This window comes from Aspergillus melleus (genome assembly GCF_016097325.1).
Source record: "Aspergillus melleus strain CBS 546.65 chromosome Unknown contig2, whole genome shotgun sequence".
Classification (NCBI taxonomy): Eukaryota; Fungi; Ascomycota; class Eurotiomycetes; order Eurotiales; family Aspergillaceae; genus Aspergillus; species Aspergillus melleus.
This window is the reverse complement of record NW_025763371.1, coordinates 4,941,891-4,963,563: the sequence shown is the minus strand read 5'-3', so window position 1 is coordinate 4,963,563 and position 21,673 is coordinate 4,941,891. Positions and strand designations below refer to the sequence as shown.

At 52.3% G+C, this 21,673-nt stretch overlaps 9 protein-coding genes across 9 annotated transcripts; 6 read left to right on the top strand and 3 right to left on the bottom strand.

Moving 5' to 3' along the window:
• Nucleotides 1–1,742: 1,742 nt before the first annotated feature.
• SED4 (S53 family peptidase) lies at nt 1,743–3,667 on the top strand (the record flags this gene model as incomplete). The annotated part of the gene is made up of 2 exons (XM_046086223.1): nt 1,743–3,241; nt 3,302–3,667. 2 exons carry the CDS (start codon nt 1,743–1,745, stop codon nt 3,576–3,578), a joined length of 1,776 nt encoding a protein of 591 aa, XP_045942186.1. The 3' UTR covers nt 3,579–3,667.
• A 1,491-nt stretch (nt 3,668–5,158) lies between these two features.
• Nucleotides 5,159–6,066, top strand: rpnL (proteasome regulatory particle lid subunit rpnL; the record flags this gene model as incomplete). Its single annotated transcript, XM_046086222.1, has 2 exons — nt 5,159–5,713; nt 5,788–6,066. The coding sequence occupies 2 exons, from the start codon at nt 5,159–5,161 to the stop codon at nt 6,064–6,066; spliced, it is 834 nt and encodes a 277-aa protein (XP_045942185.1).
• A 161-nt stretch (nt 6,067–6,227) lies between these two features.
• Nucleotides 6,228–7,532, bottom strand: LDX57_004557 (uncharacterized protein; the record flags this gene model as incomplete). Its single annotated transcript, XM_046086221.1, has 2 exons — nt 6,228–7,257; nt 7,327–7,532. The coding sequence occupies 2 exons, from the start codon at nt 7,530–7,532 to the stop codon at nt 6,228–6,230; spliced, it is 1,236 nt and encodes a 411-aa protein (XP_045942184.1).
• A 438-nt stretch (nt 7,533–7,970) lies between these two features.
• LDX57_004556 (epoxide hydrolase family protein) lies at nt 7,971–9,576 on the top strand (the record flags this gene model as incomplete). Its single annotated transcript, XM_046086220.1, has 7 exons — nt 7,971–8,191; nt 8,258–8,391; nt 8,447–8,719; nt 8,852–9,041; nt 9,104–9,224; nt 9,291–9,446; nt 9,496–9,576. The coding sequence occupies 7 exons, from the start codon at nt 7,971–7,973 to the stop codon at nt 9,574–9,576; spliced, it is 1,176 nt and encodes a 391-aa protein (XP_045942183.1).
• A 397-nt stretch (nt 9,577–9,973) lies between these two features.
• On the top strand, nt 9,974–11,622 carry LDX57_004555 (uncharacterized protein; the record flags this gene model as incomplete). Its single annotated transcript, XM_046086219.1, has 3 exons — nt 9,974–10,031; nt 10,160–10,222; nt 10,334–11,622. The coding sequence occupies 3 exons, from the start codon at nt 9,974–9,976 to the stop codon at nt 11,620–11,622; spliced, it is 1,410 nt and encodes a 469-aa protein (XP_045942182.1).
• A 454-nt stretch (nt 11,623–12,076) lies between these two features.
• Nucleotides 12,077–12,955, bottom strand: LDX57_004554 (COG1/VPS51 family protein; the record flags this gene model as incomplete). The annotated part of the gene is made up of 1 exon (XM_046086218.1): nt 12,077–12,955. The coding sequence occupies one exon, from the start codon at nt 12,953–12,955 to the stop codon at nt 12,077–12,079; it is 879 nt and encodes a 292-aa protein (XP_045942181.1).
• A 227-nt stretch (nt 12,956–13,182) lies between these two features.
• Nucleotides 13,183–13,914, top strand: LDX57_004553 (OB fold domain-containing protein; the record flags this gene model as incomplete). The annotated part of the gene is made up of 1 exon (XM_046086217.1): nt 13,183–13,914. The coding sequence occupies one exon, from the start codon at nt 13,183–13,185 to the stop codon at nt 13,912–13,914; it is 732 nt and encodes a 243-aa protein (XP_045942180.1).
• A 24-nt stretch (nt 13,915–13,938) lies between these two features.
• SKI3 (SKI complex subunit tetratricopeptide repeat protein SKI3) lies at nt 13,939–18,356 on the bottom strand (the record flags this gene model as incomplete). The annotated part of the gene is made up of 3 exons (XM_046086216.1): nt 13,939–18,022; nt 18,087–18,273; nt 18,353–18,356. 3 exons carry the CDS (start codon nt 18,354–18,356, stop codon nt 14,062–14,064), a joined length of 4,152 nt encoding a protein of 1,383 aa, XP_045942179.1. The 3' UTR covers nt 13,939–14,061.
• Nucleotides 18,357–19,002: 646 nt separating this feature from the next.
• Nucleotides 19,003–21,453, top strand: EGC1 (sterylglucosidase 1; the record flags this gene model as incomplete). Its single annotated transcript, XM_046086215.1, has 4 exons — nt 19,003–19,386; nt 19,443–20,374; nt 20,422–20,740; nt 20,806–21,453. The coding sequence occupies 4 exons, from the start codon at nt 19,003–19,005 to the stop codon at nt 21,451–21,453; spliced, it is 2,283 nt and encodes a 760-aa protein (XP_045942178.1).
• Nucleotides 21,454–21,673: the final 220 nt, after the last annotated feature.

Genomic DNA, 21,673 nt, shown 5'->3' with positions numbered 1-21,673 from the left:
CCATAAACGGCGCATCTACTGGGACCGGTATGAGGGTTATTCTCATCTTTGCAGCTACACTTCGAAGCGCATCAGCAGCTTTAACAACCGAGTATCGCAAAAGGTTGTTCTCGAACAAACCCACCAAACCTCCATACATGATGTTTGTGTTCTAGAGTTCATTCACAAGAATGGCGGCTCTACTAATCTCAACCAGCTGGGCAAATGGGGCTCGACTCCGCTCCATTATGCCGTTCTGTGTGAAATGGGCATGGATCCCCCAGAGACCTTGCAGAATGTCAGATCTCTCCTAGCCCCAAGTGCAGTCCCTTATCTGAAGGGGTGGATCCCGCATCTTTACGGCTAGAAAGTTAGCGCCGAGCCGCTTGATCCTGCTGCACTAGGAAACTATTTGCGTCCGGACCTGGGCATGGGATTTATAGATGTGCTTGATGGCATGAATATGTCTCGGGTAGATGAATATTTCTATGATGCTGTCGAACACCATGACTGGATGACTGGTCGGGCTTTTGTGTCGAATACCGTGATGATATTGTGACAAGTGTAACTGGTACTTTGAGGGGATGTTAACCAAGACACCAAGTATATATGCCAGGCACCCGTCAAGTTGCAGGAGTCCAGATCTAGAGATTCCATTGCTCCACGGGCCCGTATCAGGGCTGGAACTTCCAAACTTGGTGCTCAATTGACCGACCCGAAATCTCTTGCGGGATGAATCCTGCCAACCAAACATTGGTAGAGTGCTGAAGCCACAGTCAACCGGAAAACCAAACCCACGGAGCACCAGGTCATATAATGAATCCCTTAAGCTGTAGGGAGTAGATACATCGGGAAAGTCACAGTAGTAGATACGGAGTACGGACTCGGACTGGCATGACCCCTTTGTACCTTTCGGCATTGAGAGTCTCTGGCGCAGGTGGCAAAGTCTAACATGACGACTGATCAGCGAGGACTAGTGGCATTCCCGATGTTTGCTTCTTCCGCGCAACTCCATTCTTTGTGTCACTCGAGCGTCGCCGAGGAATCCGTTTGGCGCGCAGTGATTGGAGATCGGGCGCTTTCCCTCCCTTGCTTGATCTGGTCGTCAATAACAAAGCGACAATAGGCATGAATCGCGGCATCGCCCCGCCCAGCGGTATCACCAACAAACAGCAGCAATTGCTGCTTCATCTGGTTCGACCTTGGGTCAGGCGAATTTCATCCTGGCGTAGATCTCGCCACGTTCTTTGATGGCGTATCGGGGCCATTTTCAGAGATATACCAAGATTTGACCCAACTTGATGGCGAATCGTGTCAATCCCCCAAACGATTTTGAATTTCATGGCGGATTTTGTCGTGATGCGTCGGAGTGTCACATTCCTCCTAAGGACGTGGGCGGGATGGAAGGTTGAGACGCCCTCCCTTCATCCAAGCCGGTTCAAGATGGCTATGCATTTCCCAGGATAAGACCAACCGTTGTGTGGCATCAAGTAGCCCCTGGACTGGCTGTGCTGGTTCCTTTTACCAGCTCGCTGGAAGCCTATTTAGGTCACCGGGAAGACAAGGTTTCTCGACGCGTTGCGATATTATCTGGTAGGTTGCGGCCCAACCCCGGCATGCGACGGCGAAGATATTTACAAAATTCCTCGGGTTTATCCATCCACGCCTGGGGAAATACATCTGTTCTTCGTGTTCTTCTTTCAGCGTCCTGTCGATTTTCTGGTTTCCCGCGGTAGGTGATACTGCGCCGTACTAGATTCTCGATGGGGGCCTTCTCTCATCTCACAGGGACGTTGTCCCTCGTGCTCTTTTGCTTGTACCTCGTTGTGGCCGCCGAACCTGGTTACGCAGTGGTTGAGCGTTTGAGCCATGTGCCTGATGGCTGGATAAAGAGCAGTGCGCCTCCACCACACCAGCAAATGAGGTTTCATTTGGCTCTTCACCAGGAGAAAGCAAGCGAATTCGAGCAAAGGGTAATGGACCTATCTACCCCTGGTCATCCCAGCTATGGACAACACATGAAGCGCGACGAGATCAAGGACTTTGTGCGCCCATCAGCTGGGGCATTGGACCCGGTTCTCTTCTGGCTTGCATCGGAGGATGTTCCGCCAGAAACTCTCGACATTCATGGGAACTGGATTACGTTCACGGTTCCGCTTTACCAGGCCGAGGCTCTACTGAAAACACGTTTCTACAACTTCTACAATAGAGCGACTGGGGCGATGGTGATTAGAACCCTAGAATACTCAGTGCCTGAGGAGATCTATCCGTTCGTTCAACTAGTTCAGCCTACGACTCGATTTGGAAGACTAGTATCGCAGACAGAAATGCCACAGTTCCAACCGACTGCGGCGACTTTCGAAGAGCTCTCGGCCAACTGTTCAACGAGCATCACCCCGGATTGTCTCCGGGAACTGTACGGCCTTTATGACACCGAGGCGGAGCCTGACCCTCGCAACATACTCGGGGTTTCGGGGTTTCTAGATCAGTACGCGCGGTATGGCGACTTCCACGACTTCATGGGGCTATATGCGCCCAATCGGACCGATACCAATTTCACGGTGGTTTCCATAAACGGCGGGTTGAACTTGCAGAACTCTACTCGGTCGAGCTCTGAGGCGAGCTTGGATATACAATATGCCGCGGCCTTGGCATATAATTCGCTGACGACGTATTACACCACTGGCGGACGCGGTCCTGCCGTACCTAATGTCGGCGAATCGAAGGACAGCGAGTCGACTAACGAACCGTACTTGGAACAACTCCATTATCTTCTCAATCTCCCGGACGAGGAGCTTCCCGCGGTTCTGACCACTTCTTACGGCGAGGACGAGCAGACCGTACCGGAATCGTACTCGAACGCGACCTGCAACCTGTTCGCCCAGCTTGGCGCACGTGGTGTCTCCGTGATATTCAGCAGCGGTGACTCGGGGGTTGGGGAGTCTTGCATCACCAACGACGGGACCAACACGACTCGCTTTCAGCCAACATTCCCGGCCTCGTGTCCCTTCGTGACTTCCGTAGGCGGCACCTACGGCATCGATCCCGAAAAAGCCATCGGGTTTTCGGGAGGTGGTTTCTCTGAACGATTCGCGCGCCCCAGATATCAAGACGAAAGCATCGGTCGTTACCTCGAAGAACTTGGGGATCGATGGGATGGGTTATATAACCGCGTTGGGAGAGCCATTCCCGACGTTGCCGCTCAAGCCGCCAACTTCCTCGTGGTGGATAAAGGAAATATCATCAAGATCGGTGGTACTAGGTAAGTCACCGCACCAGGACCGAGTATATAGAGACTGCCGGCTAACATGCTTCTGATCAGTGCCTCGGCGCCCGCCTTTGCCGCTATCATCTCTCGGTTGAATGCGGTACGGCTGGAAGATGAAAAGCCACGACTGGGGTTCTTGAACCCATGGCTCTATTCTCTGAACCAAACTGGTTTCACCGACATCGTTAACGGGGGTTCGGTTGGTTGTCGCAGTGGGCCTGGCTCAGAGGTTCCTTATGCCAGCTGGAATGCAACGAAGGGTTGGGATCCGGTGACTGGCTTGGGGACTCCCTTTTACAACACTCTGGCGAAAGTCGTAAAATCTATATGAGCCGTGGTCATGAGGAGGGGGCGGACATTGTTTCCTGGGAATGATAGCCGGCTATATATGTTTGGAGGCACTCACATAGCTTGTTTGTTCTCTCTTTTTTTTTTTTTTTTTTTTTTTTTTTTTAATTCAACCTTTTTCTCCTTTCTTGCATGAAGCTCTTGTTTGAAACTGATGGTTGTAGACCCGTGGCCCGAACTGCTCTTGCCGCTCGTCCTCCACCATACTGCCTTCCTAATCTGGACTTCTCTTCCTTCCACTTTTGCACCAGTCATTCCTTCCCGGTGCGGACACTTCTTCCAGCATATCTACCGCCTACTTCCCCTCGTCGTCTTCTTCTTCTTCTTTCTCCCCAGCTCTCTTTGTTCGACGCGCCATGCCCCTCTATACGGGGAAACTTAGAGTAGGTCTAAGTGCACCGTCTTGTCCTCTCGGGGGCAAGCAATTTTTGAAATATCCATTCGGGCTTACACTTCCCCCGTCTGTACACCCACCTTTTCTTTCATCAATACTGTCGGCATGTCCGGCTACTTGAAGAAGAGAATTGCCTGGGTTCTCCTGCAGTAGAGTCAGAGGATCGTGCTTTTGTTCTAAGTTGTTGCGAGATAGTGCTAGATCTTGCTGTTGGAGAGCTCTCTGTTTTTTGGCGCTAGCAGTGACAGGTGAAAATAATACCCATCTATCTCCTGTACAGAGTACTCATATAATTACCTTGAAACATGTCTCGGTCTCAAAAAGCGGGGGAGAGAGAAGTAGAGATGATACAGTCTGTATGGTGAGAATTACGGCTAAATGACTGATTGCAAATGAACGGACGAGGACGAAGGGCGCAGGGGTCGAATGACGATTCACATTGACGGAGTTCGCATTCCAGAGACAACAATAGCCAGTGCAGTCGCTAGGTCGTCGGGACGATGGAGAAGTTGGGGGCGATTTAGAGCGAGAGAGTGCGGTGTTGGTATAGTGAGTGGAAAAAAAAAGAAAAATAAAAAGAAAAAGCAAAAGAGAGAGACTTGGGCGGGATTCGAACCACCGACCAAGAGATAGAAACTAGGTGACAAAAAGCTATAGCAAAAGGAGAGCCTTGCCAACTACACCATCAGCTCAACCTCAAAAACATATTCTTGTAATTGAACTATATGCTAGAGTCGAGTTGAACTTATATCGTTTCCTTGCAGCGTCGGGACGAGATGAAAGGTCGGCATTTGCTAACTTGACCAAAAGTCCACCTGGACAATGGTCAGCCCTTGCACTAGATATCAGGTGAACTTTGCCAGCTGTACCATCAGCTCTACCCAAATATCTTTTTCTTGAGCAGCCGGGCCCCGCACGGGCTTGCGACCAGGGGCGCTCTATATGGGCACGTGACCAGAATCTGCCAAGGCCGGCGAAGCTCTTGGAAGCTGCTGACAACGTCAACCCGACTGCTAACTAACGAACCCACCACTTGCTATCCTCCCCAATACCATTCCATCTTCTGTCGTCTTTCCTTTTACGCTCTTGCTATCTCTCAATCTATCTCTCTAGACTATCAATTTAAATTCTTCAACTTTTTCCCCGACATAATACATAACACAACCACCATGGCCGACCTCCGGTCCCTCGTCTCCGAGCTCCATAACGCTCTTAACCAGAAACAGCCCGATGCTGCCAACAACCTCATGAGCCGCGCAAAGCGGACTCTTCTGCTCCAGAACGCCCTGATCCCCACCCCGTCGACATCGCCCGAGCTGATTGCTCTTGCGCGTGAGATCCTGGAGCTCGGCGCTCTGGCGTCCATCCGGCAAACCGACGCACCCACCTTCACGAGATACTACCAACAGCTCCAGCCCTTCTACGACCTGGAACGGGACAGCTCGAACTCCGGCAATGTGGATTTTAAGACCAGCCAGCGCAGCAAAATCACGGGACTGTATATGCTGCTCTTGTTGAGCATGGGTGACAGCACCACCTTCCACACCGTCTTGGAAGGCCTGGTTGAGGAGGCGAGCTTGAAGGGTCACAGCGTTGAAGATGACCCCTACATCAAATACCCCGTGGAGCTGGAGAGAAATTTGATGGAGGGTAGCTACGATAAGGTGTGGCGGGAGACGAACTCGGAGCGAGTGCCTTCGGAGGACTTTGCTTTGTTCTCGAATGTGAGTTGAAATGCTGGAGATCTGCGGCCATCCGGGATATCTTTGTGCTAATGTGTCGTTTTTCTGGGGAATAGGTCCTGGTCGGTACCATCCGCAGCGAAATTGCAGACTGCTCCGAGAAGGCGTACCCTTCACTCCCGATTTCCAACGCCAAGAACCTGTTGTTTCTCGAGTCGGAGGGGGCTGTGATCGAGTTCGCCCAGCAGCGCGGATGGGTGCTTCGTGATGGACGGATATACTTCCCGGTCGAGCCCGAGGCCGCTGCTCGTTCGGAGAAGGACATTCTGGTGGCCAGCGGAACCATCATCGAGAATGCCATTGGCTACGCCCGAGAACTAGAGACGATTGTTTGATAGATTTATCTACGTTACGGATTTTTCTTTTTGCGTTTTCAATCTTCATATCGTTTCTAGGGTCTCGGGTAGGTTGTATTTAATTGTATACCGTCGCTTTGCATCACGAATTCACCAAGCGAATTATCTCATGAACTAAAACATTTTACGCCCTGTGTTGGTCATACGCTCGTTCGCCAGATGCACACCCTTCGATCGTAGAAGCTGCTGGACACACAGAGCAACTCCGATCCTTCTTGCCCTTGCAAATCATACCCACCGCGGGGCTTCCACACGTCCGAAGCGTAGTTCATACTCTCGTGCTCCGTAAACTCCGCCAAAACCTCAATCCCCCATTGAGGTTCTGAGCCCTCTTTCATTTCCCCCGTAACTCGCACCACTCGTGTCCCGGCATGCATGCAACTCGCCAGGACCAGGAACGTCCATCGCGCACCCCCTTCTACGGATTCATGCGTCGTCTTCAGCAACTGCAGTCGCCACACTCCACCCCCTAGACACTCCTCTGCTAGCACATCGCCCGGCCGCGTAGCATGATATACTCTCAGATACTCATCGTAACTACCGGTCAGCAGCAATGGTGCCCCGTCGACCAGCGGCAGCGGCAGCGGCAGGATGGACGTGACGCCGGCAGTATGGTGTCTCCCTCGGTCATCATGATCCAAAAGTAGGGGAGACAAGAGCTCGTCCTCGTCCTGCTCAGATGCTTGAGCAAGACGACGAGTATGCAGAGAACCGAAATCATTACCCGTGAACAGGAACCGAGTAGTGGTCGACGCCGAGCTCGACTCCTCGTCCTGCACCGCAGCCAGCGCGACAAACCATACCTCGATGGGCTGTTTCGCTGCAAAACTGCCGAGTTCTGCGATCTCGTCCGACTTCTCGGAGAGCGTGGCGGTGGAATCACATCCGAAGACGACCGTGGAGCCGTCGGAGAACGTGACGGCGAACCCGTCGGCCTGCTCGCGATTCAACCAGTGCGGAGGCGTCCAGGCCAGGAAGAGAGCCGGGATGGACGGATCATCGTGGACGGGACGGGCCCAGAGATGGGTGATTTCAGTGGGTGATGGGCCTGAGACGCGGAACAGCGCGACAGAGCCGACGCTGGAGGCGATTGCCAAGAGCGAGGGATCTCGCGGGTGGAAATGCAGATCGAAGACTGCGTAGGGCACGGATATCCGGTGGATGAGCGTGCTGATGTGCGAGGTCAGACATGGGATTTTTTTTTTCATTCAATTTATCAGGTGTGTGGGGATTACTTACAGGTTGTTTTGTTCGGGCTCAATATTCCATAGCTGTAAACTTCCAGTCTTGGACTGCTCGACGACGTTCCCCTCGTCGTCCTTCTTCTCGGACAAAAGATAGGTGCCGATGACGAAAGTGTTTGGCGCAGCCGGGCAGAACTGCATGCAGCTCGGAGGCTGGTCGAGGAAGACGGTCGTGGCGGACGCGGGACGTGCAGCAGTCATTCTGCTGGGGTTTGGCTTTTCTGTCAATACTCTCTTTGCCTCTGTCGACGTTGCATCTCGAGTGAATTTTTGATTCCATTCAGAGACTGGCCGCGGCAGGCGGTGAACCATTCCATGCGTCGTGTATCCTGAACCGTTACATCATATTCACGGTCGATCATGTCTAGATTTCTCTTTTACTTTGTATGCAACTCTAGGCAACGCTCTGATGCCTGGTCAATCCCCGTACCCTTCCAGCCTAGCCTGCCGATCTAATCGATTGGATCCTTGTCATGGCGCAGAATGATTCATTCTCCCTCGTATGATTAACAATCAAATGCGGAGGGCGTTTACCCCGCATATTGTTTTTAAAAGGCCTCTATAAATTCCAATATCAAACGGTTGACCAGTAATCCTGTTCCATAGGCCTAGTTTCTCAAGCTAATCGATCTATCCACCATGTCTGCACCGTATAGCAAGCTCCCGGCGGCCGCGAGTATCTCGCCGGCCCCGTTTACTGTCTCTATTCCCCAGCAGCAGCTTGAAGAACTATATGATCTCGTCAGGCTATCCAAGATCGCCCCGCCGACATACGAGAATGTCCAACCGGATGGTCGCTTTGGCGTCACGTCCGACTGGCTGACAACCATGAAGCAGAAGTGGCTGGGTGACTTTGACTGGTATTTGTGCTCTGTATACCGAACGTTATGCAATCAACGGTACAGTTAACCAGTGACTCTTTGTAGGAGAGCATTGGAGGCTCGCACCAATAGCTTCCCTCAATTCACCACGGAAATCGAAGACATCAAGCTGCATTTTCTCGCCCTGTTCTCCGAGAAGCCGGATGCGGTTCCCGTACTTCTACTTCATGGATGGCCCGGTATGCCACACTCTTTTCAGATATATTAGACTGCTGTCTCATGTACCGACTACAGGCAGCTTTCTCGAATTTCTTCCGATGCTGGATTTGTTCCGGGAGCAGTTTACTCCCAGCAAGCTGCCCTATCACTTCATTGTCCCCTCGCTCCCGGGATACGCTTTCTCCTCTGGACCTCCCCTCGACAGGGACTACACCACTGAGGATGCAGCCCGGGTGCTGGATCAACTGATGAAAGGTCTAGGCTTTGCCAGTGGCTATGTTGCGCAGGGCGGCGATATCGGAAGTAGGGTATCTCGAGTGCTCGCGGTGGACTATGATAGTTGCAAAGGTGAGTTTTGTCTTGGATTCATCTGAAATATGTGCGTTCTCAATCAAGCTGACACATTTTCATAGCTATTCATCGTAAGTGTGATTGACTTTCCCCCTGCTCAGAACGTGCGAATGATGCCAACCATCATAGTGAATTTCAATGGCATCCCGGCCCCTCCCCCGGGAGTCTCTGAAAACAGTCTCAACAACTACGAGAAACAGGGCCTGAAACGCAGGGAGGAATTCTTGACCGTTGGTAGGGCTTATGCGGACGAGCACGCCACAAGACCAAGCACCATTGGCCTTGTCCTATCCAGCAGTCCAATAGCCTTGCTGGCATGGTAAGTCCCCCAGAGGGCAAGTAACTCGAAAAGCTAGTGTCCGTGGTTGACCCGGTAAACAGGTGTGGTGAGAAATTCCTCCAATGGGTCGACGAGCCACTTCCATCCCAGACCATCCTGGAGTTTGTATCGCTGTACTGGCTTACGGAGTCGTTCCCGCGAGCGATTTACCCATATCGCGAGGTAAGTGATGCGCACGCTTGGGGAATCCCAGGATAAGAGCCTCGATCGTTAAACTATATGGAATAGAACCTCGACGCTTTCATCAACCCGGAGAAGTGGCGACAGCGCTGGTTCATTCGCAAGCCGCTCGGTTTCTCGTCTTTCCCCAAAGAAATCATGCCTATACCGAAGTCCTGGCTGGAGGGAACCGGCAATGTGGTCTATTTCAAGGATCATCGAAAGGTATGTGTCTTTGTGGCTTATTGGTACCTAGACAACTGACAGTGATTAGGGTGGACATTTTGCCGCACTGGAGAAGCCCGATGTGCTGAAGGAGGACCTGAGCGAATTCATTTCACAGGTCTGGAAATGACTTGCCTAGGCTGTGAATCTAAAAATGAGCTAGCATTTTAGATTGGACGTGGAGGCTGACTAGATGCTGGTGGCTTGTTGATTTCATTGGACATTCGATCATGTGTACTATGTAGTATGCAGTCTCATGGTGCTCATATCCAGAAGGGAAATAATGCAACGCATAAAGATACGCAAAGGATAACTCAGTGAATGTGCAACAAACAGAAGACAAACGCAGCACTTGTCAGGTTGGCCAGGGGTATAAAAGTGCTTGGCGTCCCCACCATCCTCCCCGATAAGATCCACCGCTGCACTTTATCAATTTCATCAAAACAAGTCTAGGTAAACCAAGAACTTCTTCCATCACACATCAAAGAGTATTTTTTGGATGGGTTGGATAGTCCCTCCCATCAGCAATGCCCAAAAAGTCAGACAAGCCCTGGCACGATATCTCCGAGGAATCCAGTTTCTACGGTATGTGGTTCCGTCGATTCCCACCCAAGGATAATAACGGACGGAAGAAGGAAGGAAAGAAAAAACGACGGAGAGAGAAAGAGATCTATAAATAGACCAGAAAGGGCAGAGCTCACTTTCATTCACAGGCAATGACGAAGAAAGGTCCCTTCTGGAAGAACAAGTCAGGAACGACGCCTTGAAGTCATCCTGTAGGGATTTTCATTTTTATCATCTCTTCCGTCTTTCCAACCTACTTTCGCTTCGTGATAAAGTTCCTGTTTATTGACAAAGGCTGATCTTACTGGTTATGGCTTCTCCAGCGTCAAAGTCAAAGACAACGCAAAAGTCTAAATCGAAGGCCAAGCCCGCAATCGCAATGTCCAGTACTGATTCGGATTCCGACGTCGAGGTCATCTCTCCGCCGAAAGAACGGTCGTCAAGAGGAAAGGGAAAGGAAAAGGCATCCGCGTCCAAGTCTACTTCCACGTCTAAGAAGACATCCTCAGTCAAGACAAGTGAGGCGAAGGGTCGAGGATCTGCCAAAGATCCAGAACCTGCGTCGGAGCCTGCAAAGAAATCGACCAGAAAGAGAGGCAGGAAAGAGGATCCAAGCTCAACAGACTCAGACTCGGATGCTTTCACTCCCGAACCCAAGAAGAGATCCAACCCAAAGAAACGCAAGGCAGACAGTCCTCAGCCGGCAGTCTCTGACTCTGCACCTCCACCCAACAAGAAGCCTGCGCAGAGGGCTGAGTCCCCCGAATCTACGGACTCGGGCTCGCCATCGCCATCGCCGTCTCCGCCCCGAGAACCGTTCCCAGAGGAAACTGAAGAACCGGAACCCTATGGCGACGATGCATCTACTGAGGACCCGGACGAATCGGACCCATACGAAAGCAAGTATGACGATTACTACCCAGACGAAGCAGACCCCGTCATGCGCCGTCCCGACGTCGATCTCCTGAGAGAGCGCCGACCCAATCAATCGATGTCCAACCTCGTCGCAAGCATGCCGCCCTCCACTGCAAACATGCACGACACCGGACCTTGGATCTTCGTGCATAACCCTCACTACCGGGGGCCGCAGCCACCAAATCCGAGCAGCTTCTGGGTCGAAGCGTCGGAGGATAACATGGGAGGGTTTGGCAGCAGCACCCCGATAAGACGCCTTGGAGGAAGCTTTTCGTCAGCGGAAAACCATCGGACTCAACAGTTCATGGAACGGAGTATCCTTGACCTGGCGAGAAGGGAAGGCATCAAGACGGGCAAGTGGTTGTTCTTTATGGCGCCGGACCGGGTGGACTATGTCTGGAACGTGATTGCGCAGGCGACGGAGAGAGGAGAGCTGGGGCCGTCGTCGAAAGTAGCCACAAATGACGGGTCGGGCAAGGCACGCATGATTGCAGTCTACACGTATGATTTCGACGACGTGGCTGATATAAGGAGGGTGGCGCGGAAACTGGTCGATCTAGGCCTGATCAAGCCCTATGATCGACCGATTTACTACAAGACTGATGCTTATACGCACTTGGACATTAATTCTGGTAACGCTTGGGGGCTGAAGACGAGCATGTACAATAGCAGGGACATATTGGCGGGAGGGTTCTGAGTGGACTTGTCTGAAGTCGTATGTTCAAAGATGGTCTCATAGTAAGAATGTTATGTTTATGCTGTTTCTATCTGTACATGTCTTGCGCTAAACTCGAGCAAGTGATGAAAGTAAGTGGTGACATGACCCAGTGCTTGCGGTAGCTAGGCAGATTGTTGGCCTACTTCTCAAGCCCACAATAAGGCCTGTGTCTGAGACCAGGAGACTGTATGTGCGGGTGGTCTCTTGGGTTGATGGTTTGCCTGCCATTTCGGCGTCCAAGCCCAGTGCATGGCCTGGTGTATTACGGATTCTCGACCTGCGAGACAGTCCGTTCGACGACTTGTAGGATTCCGCCGCATCTCGAAAGCCCCAGCGAGCTTCGAATGACGAGCTTCGAATAAGATCATAGCATCTGCCACGCACGCAGGATACGTCCGTCGACATGAAGGTTTTTTCCGTCCTAATCCAGCCCTCAAGACGCCTCATCCTCCTTCGCCATGATCTTCTCGCAGGACTCCCGGATCTCGCTAACCCCCTTCACCTCTCCCCACTTCGCAAGCAGATTGCGGACCTCCTCCCAGTCCTTTTCAGCCTCCTCCCTATTCTCATCGGCAAGGAGCTTCTCAAGCCTTTCCGGCGCCGCCAGCACCCATTTCACAGTTTGCTTTTCAGCCTTCTTGCGATCTGCCCCATCCGACGTCTTCGCCTCCTTCATCCGTCTTCTCTGTTCCTCGCCCTCCTGAATCAGACCCCCGGCAGTCTCCGCCACGAACGCAATCGCTGGCCCCAACGTCTTGGTCATCGTCAACGGAGCTCCCCGATCATCCATACTCCGCCGCATTTTCCCGATGGTCTCAACGGCACGGATCAGCTTCGAATAGTTATCGTAAACGAGGGCCTTGCGCTCGCTATCCAGCGTACGGATGTCGCCGACAAGCGTATTCTCGGCCTTCAGGATCGTCGACAGCGACGACGTCGCGAGCAGGTGGTTCACGTAGCGCTGCGGATCGAAGTCCGGACTGTCCAGCTCCGTGCCGGTCGACACGACCGACGGGCTCGAGATGTCGCCGGCATCTGTGTGTCGGGGGACGCTGGGGGAGCGCGGGCCGCCGGACGGGTCGGCCGCGGACGGCTTCAGGTTGTAGTAGTCTCGGAGGGCGGTTCGGTTGCGTTTCGGGCGGAGTGAGGGTGAGACTGCGCGCGCCGTGGAGGGCGTTGAGGACGCGCTGAGGCCGCCGCCGCCGACGTGGGTGTTTAGAGTGTCGAGGGACGGACGGCGTGAGGAGGCAGGGGTGGGCGAGTGAGCTCGGGACGAAGCGATTGAGGGGCGTGGAGAAGATAAAGTCGACATGATGGGTGAATGCAAGCTGCGAGGAGGGGAGGAAGAATGAGACAGGTGGATGACGAGGATGGGGGAAGAGGAATAGGAGATGCGACTGATTGATTGTTGGCCAAATCAGGAAGCGGTGGTGGTCCGTTCCCCGGATTCTTTAGCGTCAATTCATCCTCCGCAAATCAATCAATCAATCAATCAATCAACACTCTTTCAGCCGCCCAATTCGATCCTCCAACTTCCTCATGGCTAACATCAACCAGCAAATCTCTGCTCAATTGCAGGGAAAATCCCTCCCTGTCTCGTCGTCCTGGCTCAACACCTTCGTGGCCTCCACATCCCACCAGCGCAATGTTCCTCTCGCAGCCCTGACGCAAACCGCTGTCTTTCGCGTCCTGGCCTCAGATTTCCGAGACTCCTTGACAACCAGCTCCCCGTCCTCGCTCCTCCCAGCCGACATATCCGACCCCACGGTGCAGGAAAGACGGATCCAGGGCCCGATCCCGGTACAGGTCCTAGACGTCGAAGACATCGGCTCTAGTCTGTGGAGCCAAGTCGAGGCCATCGAGCGCGTTGAACGCGGAGAAGCGATACGGGGCCGGGAGATCGTGCGGACGGTGAACGTAGGCGAAGACAGGGGGGAGGGTGCCGACGGCGCGAACGGTACCGCCGCGGGGTCAAACGAGCTAGGGAATAGCAATGGTCCGCATCGACTGATTGTTCAAGACGCGAAGGGAACAAAGGCCGTGGCTGTGGAATTGAGACAGGTTCATGGGATCGGGATCGGGAAGCTCGCTATCGGAGGGAAGTTGCTTTTGCGGAATGCGACGGTTGCGCGGGGAATGGTGCTGTTGACGCCCGAGTGTGTGACTATTCTTGGAGGGAAGATTGATGCGCTGGATCAGAGTTGGAGGGATGGTAGGAAGGAAAGATTGTTGGCGAGGATTACAGCAGCAGCTGGAGAGCAGACGCAATGAGGTGGGAATGGTCCGAATTGTTCGAGGTATGTGTGAATGCATTGCATTTAATTCTTCATGATGCGTTTCTAAACTAACTTATTTCTTATGCTGATCCCGAGAAGTCATCTACCTATATAACATAACTTCCCTTCGGACTCTCAAGGTCTAGGCTGTTGTTGACGTCGCGTGGTTCAATTCCTCCCATCCGTCTCGCTTCCACGGCGCGACCATAATGGCTCTGAAAGCATCGCCGGCCTTTCCAGTCTGGGCAAATGCAGCAGAAAGGTCCTCGGCTTCGAGTCGGCCACGAGGGGGAACGCTCCGCAAAGCTCTCTTGACGCCCATTTCGGCAGTGTATGGCTCGCCAGATGCTGCCGACAGCTCCATCCAGCCCTGTGGTTGATGTGGTGCTCTCATCACGGCGGCAGCGGCCTCGCCCACGCGTCTTGTTTCCTCGGGTACACCTGAGTTGTCGCTGAATCCTAACGTGGATACCGCTGTCAACAGCTTGATAAGCTTGGCTTGCTCGTGAATCTCAATATCGTCTCTCGTAATCATGTTCTGGAGGTCCGATTCGACCGCCTCGATGACATCTTTGTCTGCGTCCAAGATCGCAATGGCTCCGAGAAGTGTGACGGCCCCGACATGATCGGGGTTTGCCTCGACACAGTCGAATAATTGCTGGCGAGCCACAGCCCGCTCCTCCTCTCCGCCCTTCGCCCACAACACTTGAGCAAGAAGACACACAACCTCCGGTGCATTGTCTGCCTCCTGCAGAGCATCGCGGAACATGTCGATCGCGCTGTCCATGGACTTCAGATAGTAATGCGATAGACCAGCGGTCAGGTGTGCCGACAAGCGCAATTTCCTACTCGTTTCAGAATCGAACTTTCCTGCGTCTTCCTCCCCGGACAGCATGAGAGCCATCTCAGCTTTCTCCGCAGCCTCCTCGAATTCATGCTGCGCCAGTAAAACACGCGCAATATCTGCGTTCGCCTGCGCAAATCTTGAAAGTGAGGAAGTTGATTCGGACACCTCGTATTCGGCTTCAACAGCAGAGCACACTGTTCGGAGACTGGTTTCTGCGTCGGATATTTCCCCAATCCTTTCCGCAAGAAGAGCAGAGAGATGTACAAAGGGAAGATCCGAGGGGTTTTGTGAAGAGAGTTGATGAAGTGCAAAGAAGGGCTGGATCAGTTGCGAGATCTCATTGGAAACCGAGGAATCCGCCATCAGGTGGTCGAACAAGCTGAGAGCATACTGCTGTTTCGGCAAGACCAACAATGAGCTAGAGATATCGAACGCGTGCTCGAAGAGGCCTCTAGCTTCCCGCGGATCCCCGAACAGAAGGGCCAGGAAACCCTGGCCAATCCAGGCCTGGGCGTAATCCGGGTCCGTTGATTGAGCACGGGTAAATGCCTCATTTGCCAGTTGGATGTCATTGTGGATGAGGTAGAGCGCTCCTAGATTAGTCCAAACCTGGGCACTTCGCTCGTTGAGATGGAGACTTCTCACAAACGCGTGCTGCGCTACCTTGGGACTCATGCCGGTGGTCACCACACCAAGAGCATTCCAAAATTCAGAGTTACCCGCTTCTAACTCAATTGCGCGTTTGAAGCAACGCATCGCGGCTTTCAAGAATTTGCGCGACTGTTTCTGGCCCGTCGTGCCCGCAGCAGCCTGCGTACACTTGTAGGTCCTGTATTCTGCCCAGCCGAGATTGTACCAAGAAACTGCCTGGGCATGCACGTCGTGCACAGAGACATGGATGGCGCGTTTATACGCCAATATGGAGGCATACATGCATTTATCAGACAGTGTAGTCTCCTCGTTGCTTTCATCCTTAAGCAGCGAAAGGTGTCTTTGGCCTATCTCGTCGACATCGGCGAGAATATCAAAGGCCGTGGGTTCGAGTTGAGTAGAGAGCAAGGTGAAAGCTTCACTGATCGGCAGCCGTCCAGATTTAGCTTTGACATACGCGAAAAGTGAGCATGCATCCCCAACGCCCTTCCACAGGTTAAAGATATCGACTCTTTCGAGGGCAAGCGACGTCGCCACGAAGATAGCTTTGCGCGCCAGCTCGATACAGTCGTTGTAAAGCCCCAGCTCAAGACTCTTCCACGAGCTTTCTGTAAGCGTCTGAAGCAGTGCAATAGAAACACCAAACTCGTTTGGCCGGAAGCTCAATACTTCTTCGTATCTCGAGATGGCGTCTTCGAATTCACCAAGCTCCCGCTTAACATTCGCCAGCATGTATCGTGCGAACCAAATCTGCTCCTTATCGGAACTAGATAGTGCACCTTCCAATTGCTGGGCATGCTCGAATGCCTTCGTGGCCGCGATGAACCGTCCGGAATGGTGGTAACTCTCACCTAGGCCCACCCACGAATGATAGTCTCCCGGCGAGATTCTCAGAGCCACCTGGAACGAAACAATGCTCTTAGGGTATTGCTGCTTATTGATTTGAACGGTTCCCAAAGCTGCATAGGGCCAACTGAAGCCTTTCCGCTTCGAGCCGGGTGCCGGTTTGGCTTTGCCCGAGTCCACGACCCGCTGAGACACTGCTTCAACAAGATCCCATTCCTTTTGGTCGGCGAACGTCTTTGCTAGTCTCCTTGCGGCTTCAATCTCCGAGGCTGACAGTTCGAAGGCTTTGTGGAAACACCGGCGTGCTCTCGTCTTGTCCTTCTTGTAATCTGCGTAATACAGACCGAGGAAAGTATAAGGGGGAGCGAAATTCATGTTGGTTTGAATTGAGGACAAAAAGCTGGCGTAGGCACCAGTGCGATCTTTACGCGCGGCCGAGGACGGATCGATTTCCCACTGGCAGTATCCTAACCGGTAGAGGATCTCGGCTTTGAATTCTCGGTTCTCGGAGCGTGAGGACTGCAGCTCGGAGAGGACGTCCTGAAGACCTTCGAGACCCGATTCGAGATCTCCGTTGAGCGCTTTGCACCAGGATAACTCACCCCGGACCTTGATATTTGTCGGGTCCCGGTTTAGAGCACGTCCCAGGAAGTTAACGGCTTCCACGTAATCTTCATCGACCTTAAGAATAAGACCAATTCCCAGTAAGCAGCTCGTCGATTTCGGGTTTCGACGGAGAATCTCCTCGAAGATGCGTTTGGCCTCTGGGTGGTTTCTTGGAGACTGGTAATAAATCAGGGCATTCGCAAGGGTGATTCTCATCGAATCAGTCGTGTTCTGGAGCTTCATCCCAGACATTTTCACCAGTGACTGTAAATTGTCTAGCCCTTTCCTGGCTACATCAGCCACGCTTTCGTATTCTTCCAGCGATAAGTAGACATCACTGACGATCCTATGCGCAACGACAGATGAGGACGACATTTCAAGACCTTCGACCATCAATATCAAGCTATCCTGAGCTGCTAGCTCAACGATTTCACCATTGCTGCCATCGGCGTCTTGGTCGTTGGCTGCTTGCTGAGAGTTCTTCGACCCTTTCCGTTTCTTCGGGTCTTTGGGAAATGGTGAGAAATCACTGGCCAGAAATCCCTTGAGAACTTTAGTAAGGCCGTGCTCGGGAAAGAACTCGATGAAATCCTCCAAGAACCCATGATCCCACTCCGAAAAGCTTTGGATATCTTGCCACTCGATGTAGATCCTCCAGGCAAGTTCGAAAGGATGTTTGATAATGACCATGTCACGGGCGGCCTGCCAAACCTCATTCCGTTTGTCCGCCTTTTCATTTGCAGGAAGAACTGCAAGAACATCGCATCCACGTTCCAGCAGCTTCTCCTCGTACGTACGTCGAACCTGGTCGTCATGGGACCAGTTCACTATTCCACGATAGAGTGACTCTAGCTCACTCCGCTTGAAAGCTTCTCGCTTGACCTCCAAGGTAACCTGGTCAACCCTGGCTCCCAATCGTGTACGTCGCTCGCCTATCTCCCGATTTATGAATTCCTTCTCGTCTGCCTCGGTCATTTCAATGAGACGAAGGTATGTATGCGCAGGATGCGGGACACGGCCCTCAAGGAAGTCGTACAATGGGCTCGAGGGGAGGTGCAGTTCGATCGCTTTTCGATACTGAGAGCGACTGCCATGTTTTTTGGCGAAGCTGATGAATTTATCGACGGCATCTTGACAGCGGTGCTTGTCATCTCTAAATTATAATTAGCGGGGAGGGGGCCATGAAGGATTGTTTGTGGACAGTCTCCCGGTCTTACGCTTCAGCGAATATTTGGCCAAGTTTCAGCACTGCTTCGCGATACGAGTCGAGTTTCAGACTTCCTTGTTTTTCATAGAGGCTGATAAGTCCCTGCCATGCTGGCTTGTCGCCTTCCTTCACGCGAGTGGCTGCGAGATAGGCCTTCTCAGCATCCTGGGTTTTATTGAGTTTGTCCAGCGCAAGGCCTAAGAAGACATTCCTAAATGAGGGTCTTAAGTTAGCAAGGAGAAGCAGGGAAGGCCTAGAATGTAGACTTCAACGTACGCATGATAATTTTGAGGTTCCTGTTGCACAAGATCGCTAGCTTTTTGGGCTGCCTGATCGAAATCCTTCGAGTCCAGCGCTGTGCGCACAGCTTTAAGAGCGGCCTTGTTGGACATCCTAACCCAATGGCAGCATGGCCTTACCTCAAGGACGTATTTGAGAGCAGAAAGAGTTAGACGAGGATGGCCTGTTCGGGATGCGAAAAGGTGCGGTTGTGGGGAAGGCCGACCGCGGGTGATACGTCAGAGGGCCGATCTCGTGGCCGCTTATCGCCCTCTCCTCTTCCCGAGCTTCTCCTCTCCGCCCAGCTTGTCTTCAACCTGCCCCTTGCAGCTGGATCGTCTCTCCGCTCCCCAGAAGTGGTGCTGGATATTACCTGGGTCTTTTGATATTCCTCACTGTACATGTACTGTCCTACCTGATCAGTAATCCTCATTGACGCAGGACGTCTTGGCTAGCTGTGTGAAGGTCTGCGGAATTCACTGGATGGAATGCATTCATGCACTCATGTATGCTGACTTTCTTGTTCCATAGGCTACCTGCCACGAGACAGGGTTATTTTTAGCTCCAACCTTCCGGGAATTCTCCTCATATCCATCGGCAGCTCATTCCTTCCTTTACCGGAGCAATCCTGAGCACAGTTGGTGATCATGGGCCCTCTTCGACTTCGCATCGATGGCAAGACCTTCAAGGATCCACAGAATCGAGAAATCACCTTAAGGGGGATCAACGTTGCTGGCGAATCCAAGTATCCAAAGGATCCCGATACCCCATCTTACGTTCCCGATAAGTTCTTCGACACCGACAATGTTTCGTTCGTCGGTCGACCTTTCTCCCTTGACGAGGCGCATACACATTTTGGAAGACTGCGGAAATGGGGATACAACACAATAAGATACATATTCACTTGGGAAGCGATCGAGCATGCTGGTCCTGGAAAGTATGACGACGACTGGGTTGCGTTTACTATCGAAGTGCTCCGTATTGCAAAGCAGTACCAGTTCTTCGTGTTTATGGACCCTCATCAGGATGTGGTATGCTTGTCTATCCCAGCGAAACGCTGGTGGCCTAACTTACTGAATACATGCAGTGGTCAAGACTCTCGGGTGGGTCTGGTGCACCGGGCTGGACTCTGTACGCGGCAGGACTCAACCCCCGGACATTCAAGAAAACCGAAGCCGCCCTGGTTCAGAATACCTATGACCACCCCGAGGAATTCCCCAAAATGATCTGGAGCACGAACTATACTCGCCTGGTCTGTCAGACTATCTTTACCATGTTCTGGGCCGGGCGTGACTTCGCTCCCAAGGCGATCATCGACGGCGTCAATATCCAGGACTATCTCCAAGGTCATTTCATCGCTGCTTGCAAATACCTAGCACAAAAAATCCACGACGCCGGCGATCTTGAAAATGAAGTGGTCATTGGATGGGAAAGCATGAACGAACCTCACCGAGGACTTATTGGTCTTCAGGATATCTCCGTCGTTCCAGCCGATCAACAGTTACAGCTAGGTACCTCGCCATCACCATTCCAGGCAATCCTGACGGGATCGGGTCGAGCTTGCGAGGAGACGACTTGGGCATTTGGCGGCTTCGGTCCTCATCAAACAGGGAGGGCACTTGTGGACCCGGAGGGTGTTTCTGCATGGCTCCCCGCCGATTACGATGACAAGAAGTATGGCTGGACCCGAGACCCGGGCTGGAAACTGGGTGAATGTCTGTGGGCTCAGCATGGAGTCTGGGACCCATCGTCAGACCAGCTACTACGGAAAGATTATTTCGCTAGCCACCCCAAAACTGGAGAACCTCTGGACTACGATAAATTCACCAACTCCTACTTCCTAGAGCACTACAGGGCGTATAGAGATGCCATCAGGAGTGTTTGGCCTGAGTCCATCATGCTTTGCCAGCCTCCGGTCATGGAAATTCCCCCCGACTTGAAGGGAACATTTGACGATGACCCCAACATGGTCCACGCTGTACATTACTACGATGGACTCACCTTGTTGACGAAACATTGGTAAGGAACCTTCCACAATGCTATTTGAATACTGCTCACAGCTGTAGGAATCGACTCTACAATGTGGACGTGATCGGAGTGCTTCGCGGGAAATATCTTACGCCTGCCTTTGCTGTTAAGATCGGGGAGACGGCCATCCGAAACTGCTTGCGCGACCAACTGAAATTCCTTAGAGATGAGAGTCTGCGTTACATGGGAGACCATCCCATGGTACTGACCGAAATTGGCATCCCTTACGACATGGATGACAAATATGCATACAGGACTGGAGACTACAGCAGCCAGATCAGTGCGATGGACGCCAACCACTTCGCTATCGAAGGCAGTACGGCTAACGGCTTTACTTTATGGCTGTACACTTCTCAGGTAAATCCCGCCCAACCTACTCTCCAGCAGCTTTTATGTGCGCAGCTTATTGATGTTTTCCTCAGAACAACCATGAGTGGGGTGATAATTGGAATGGTGAGGATTTGTCGATCTTCTCTATTGACGATCCGGAGCTGCCAAACGGGAAGAACCTGGTGCTTGAGAGCGAACCCTTGTCGGATCCTCGATCTCCAGCTTTCTCGGAGAGCCAAAGCAACATCGAAACTCAGCATGTTGGTCCTGGGAACCTGAAGGATGCCATTCGGTCCCCATCTATATCGACAGAACATTCTCAGCTGATCAAGGACAACGTCGGATTCCGTGCTGCAGAGGCGTACATACGACCAAGTCCTATTGTGACGAATGGCATCGTCACAAACTACGGATTTGATCTACGCAACTGCACTTTCACCATGTCTCTGACCGGAAATGAACGCTCTTCTGAAGATAGAACACCCACCGAAATCTATCTGCCAAATTTCCATTTCCCCGAACAACACCCTGTGGTGTCGGTCAGCAGCGGGGAATGGACTATCGACTACCTGGAAGTCAGCTCCTTGAAAATACAGCGGCTTCGATGGTGGCATCCGGCCGGTGAACAAGACATCAAAGTCCAGGGAGTCAAACGCAAACCTGGCGAATTAGGTGGTGCCTCCAGTGAGGACGTGACCTATCTTGAACAATGTCAGAGTGGAGGTTGTTCTGTCATGTAATCCAATCATGAATTGTTATGGAACCATTGGCTCAGTGGCGCTTTTCGGGTTCAGATTTCTATTAGCCTCCGTTGTGAAACCTGGTTGGTTTTTCCCTCTTCCTTAATGTGTTCAGCCCTCGATAATTCCAGGCAAATAATACGTTCCGCACATGGTCAATTTCAGAATACTAGCATAGTCGTTTATACAATACCAGATTGACCATATTTCTGTGTCATGG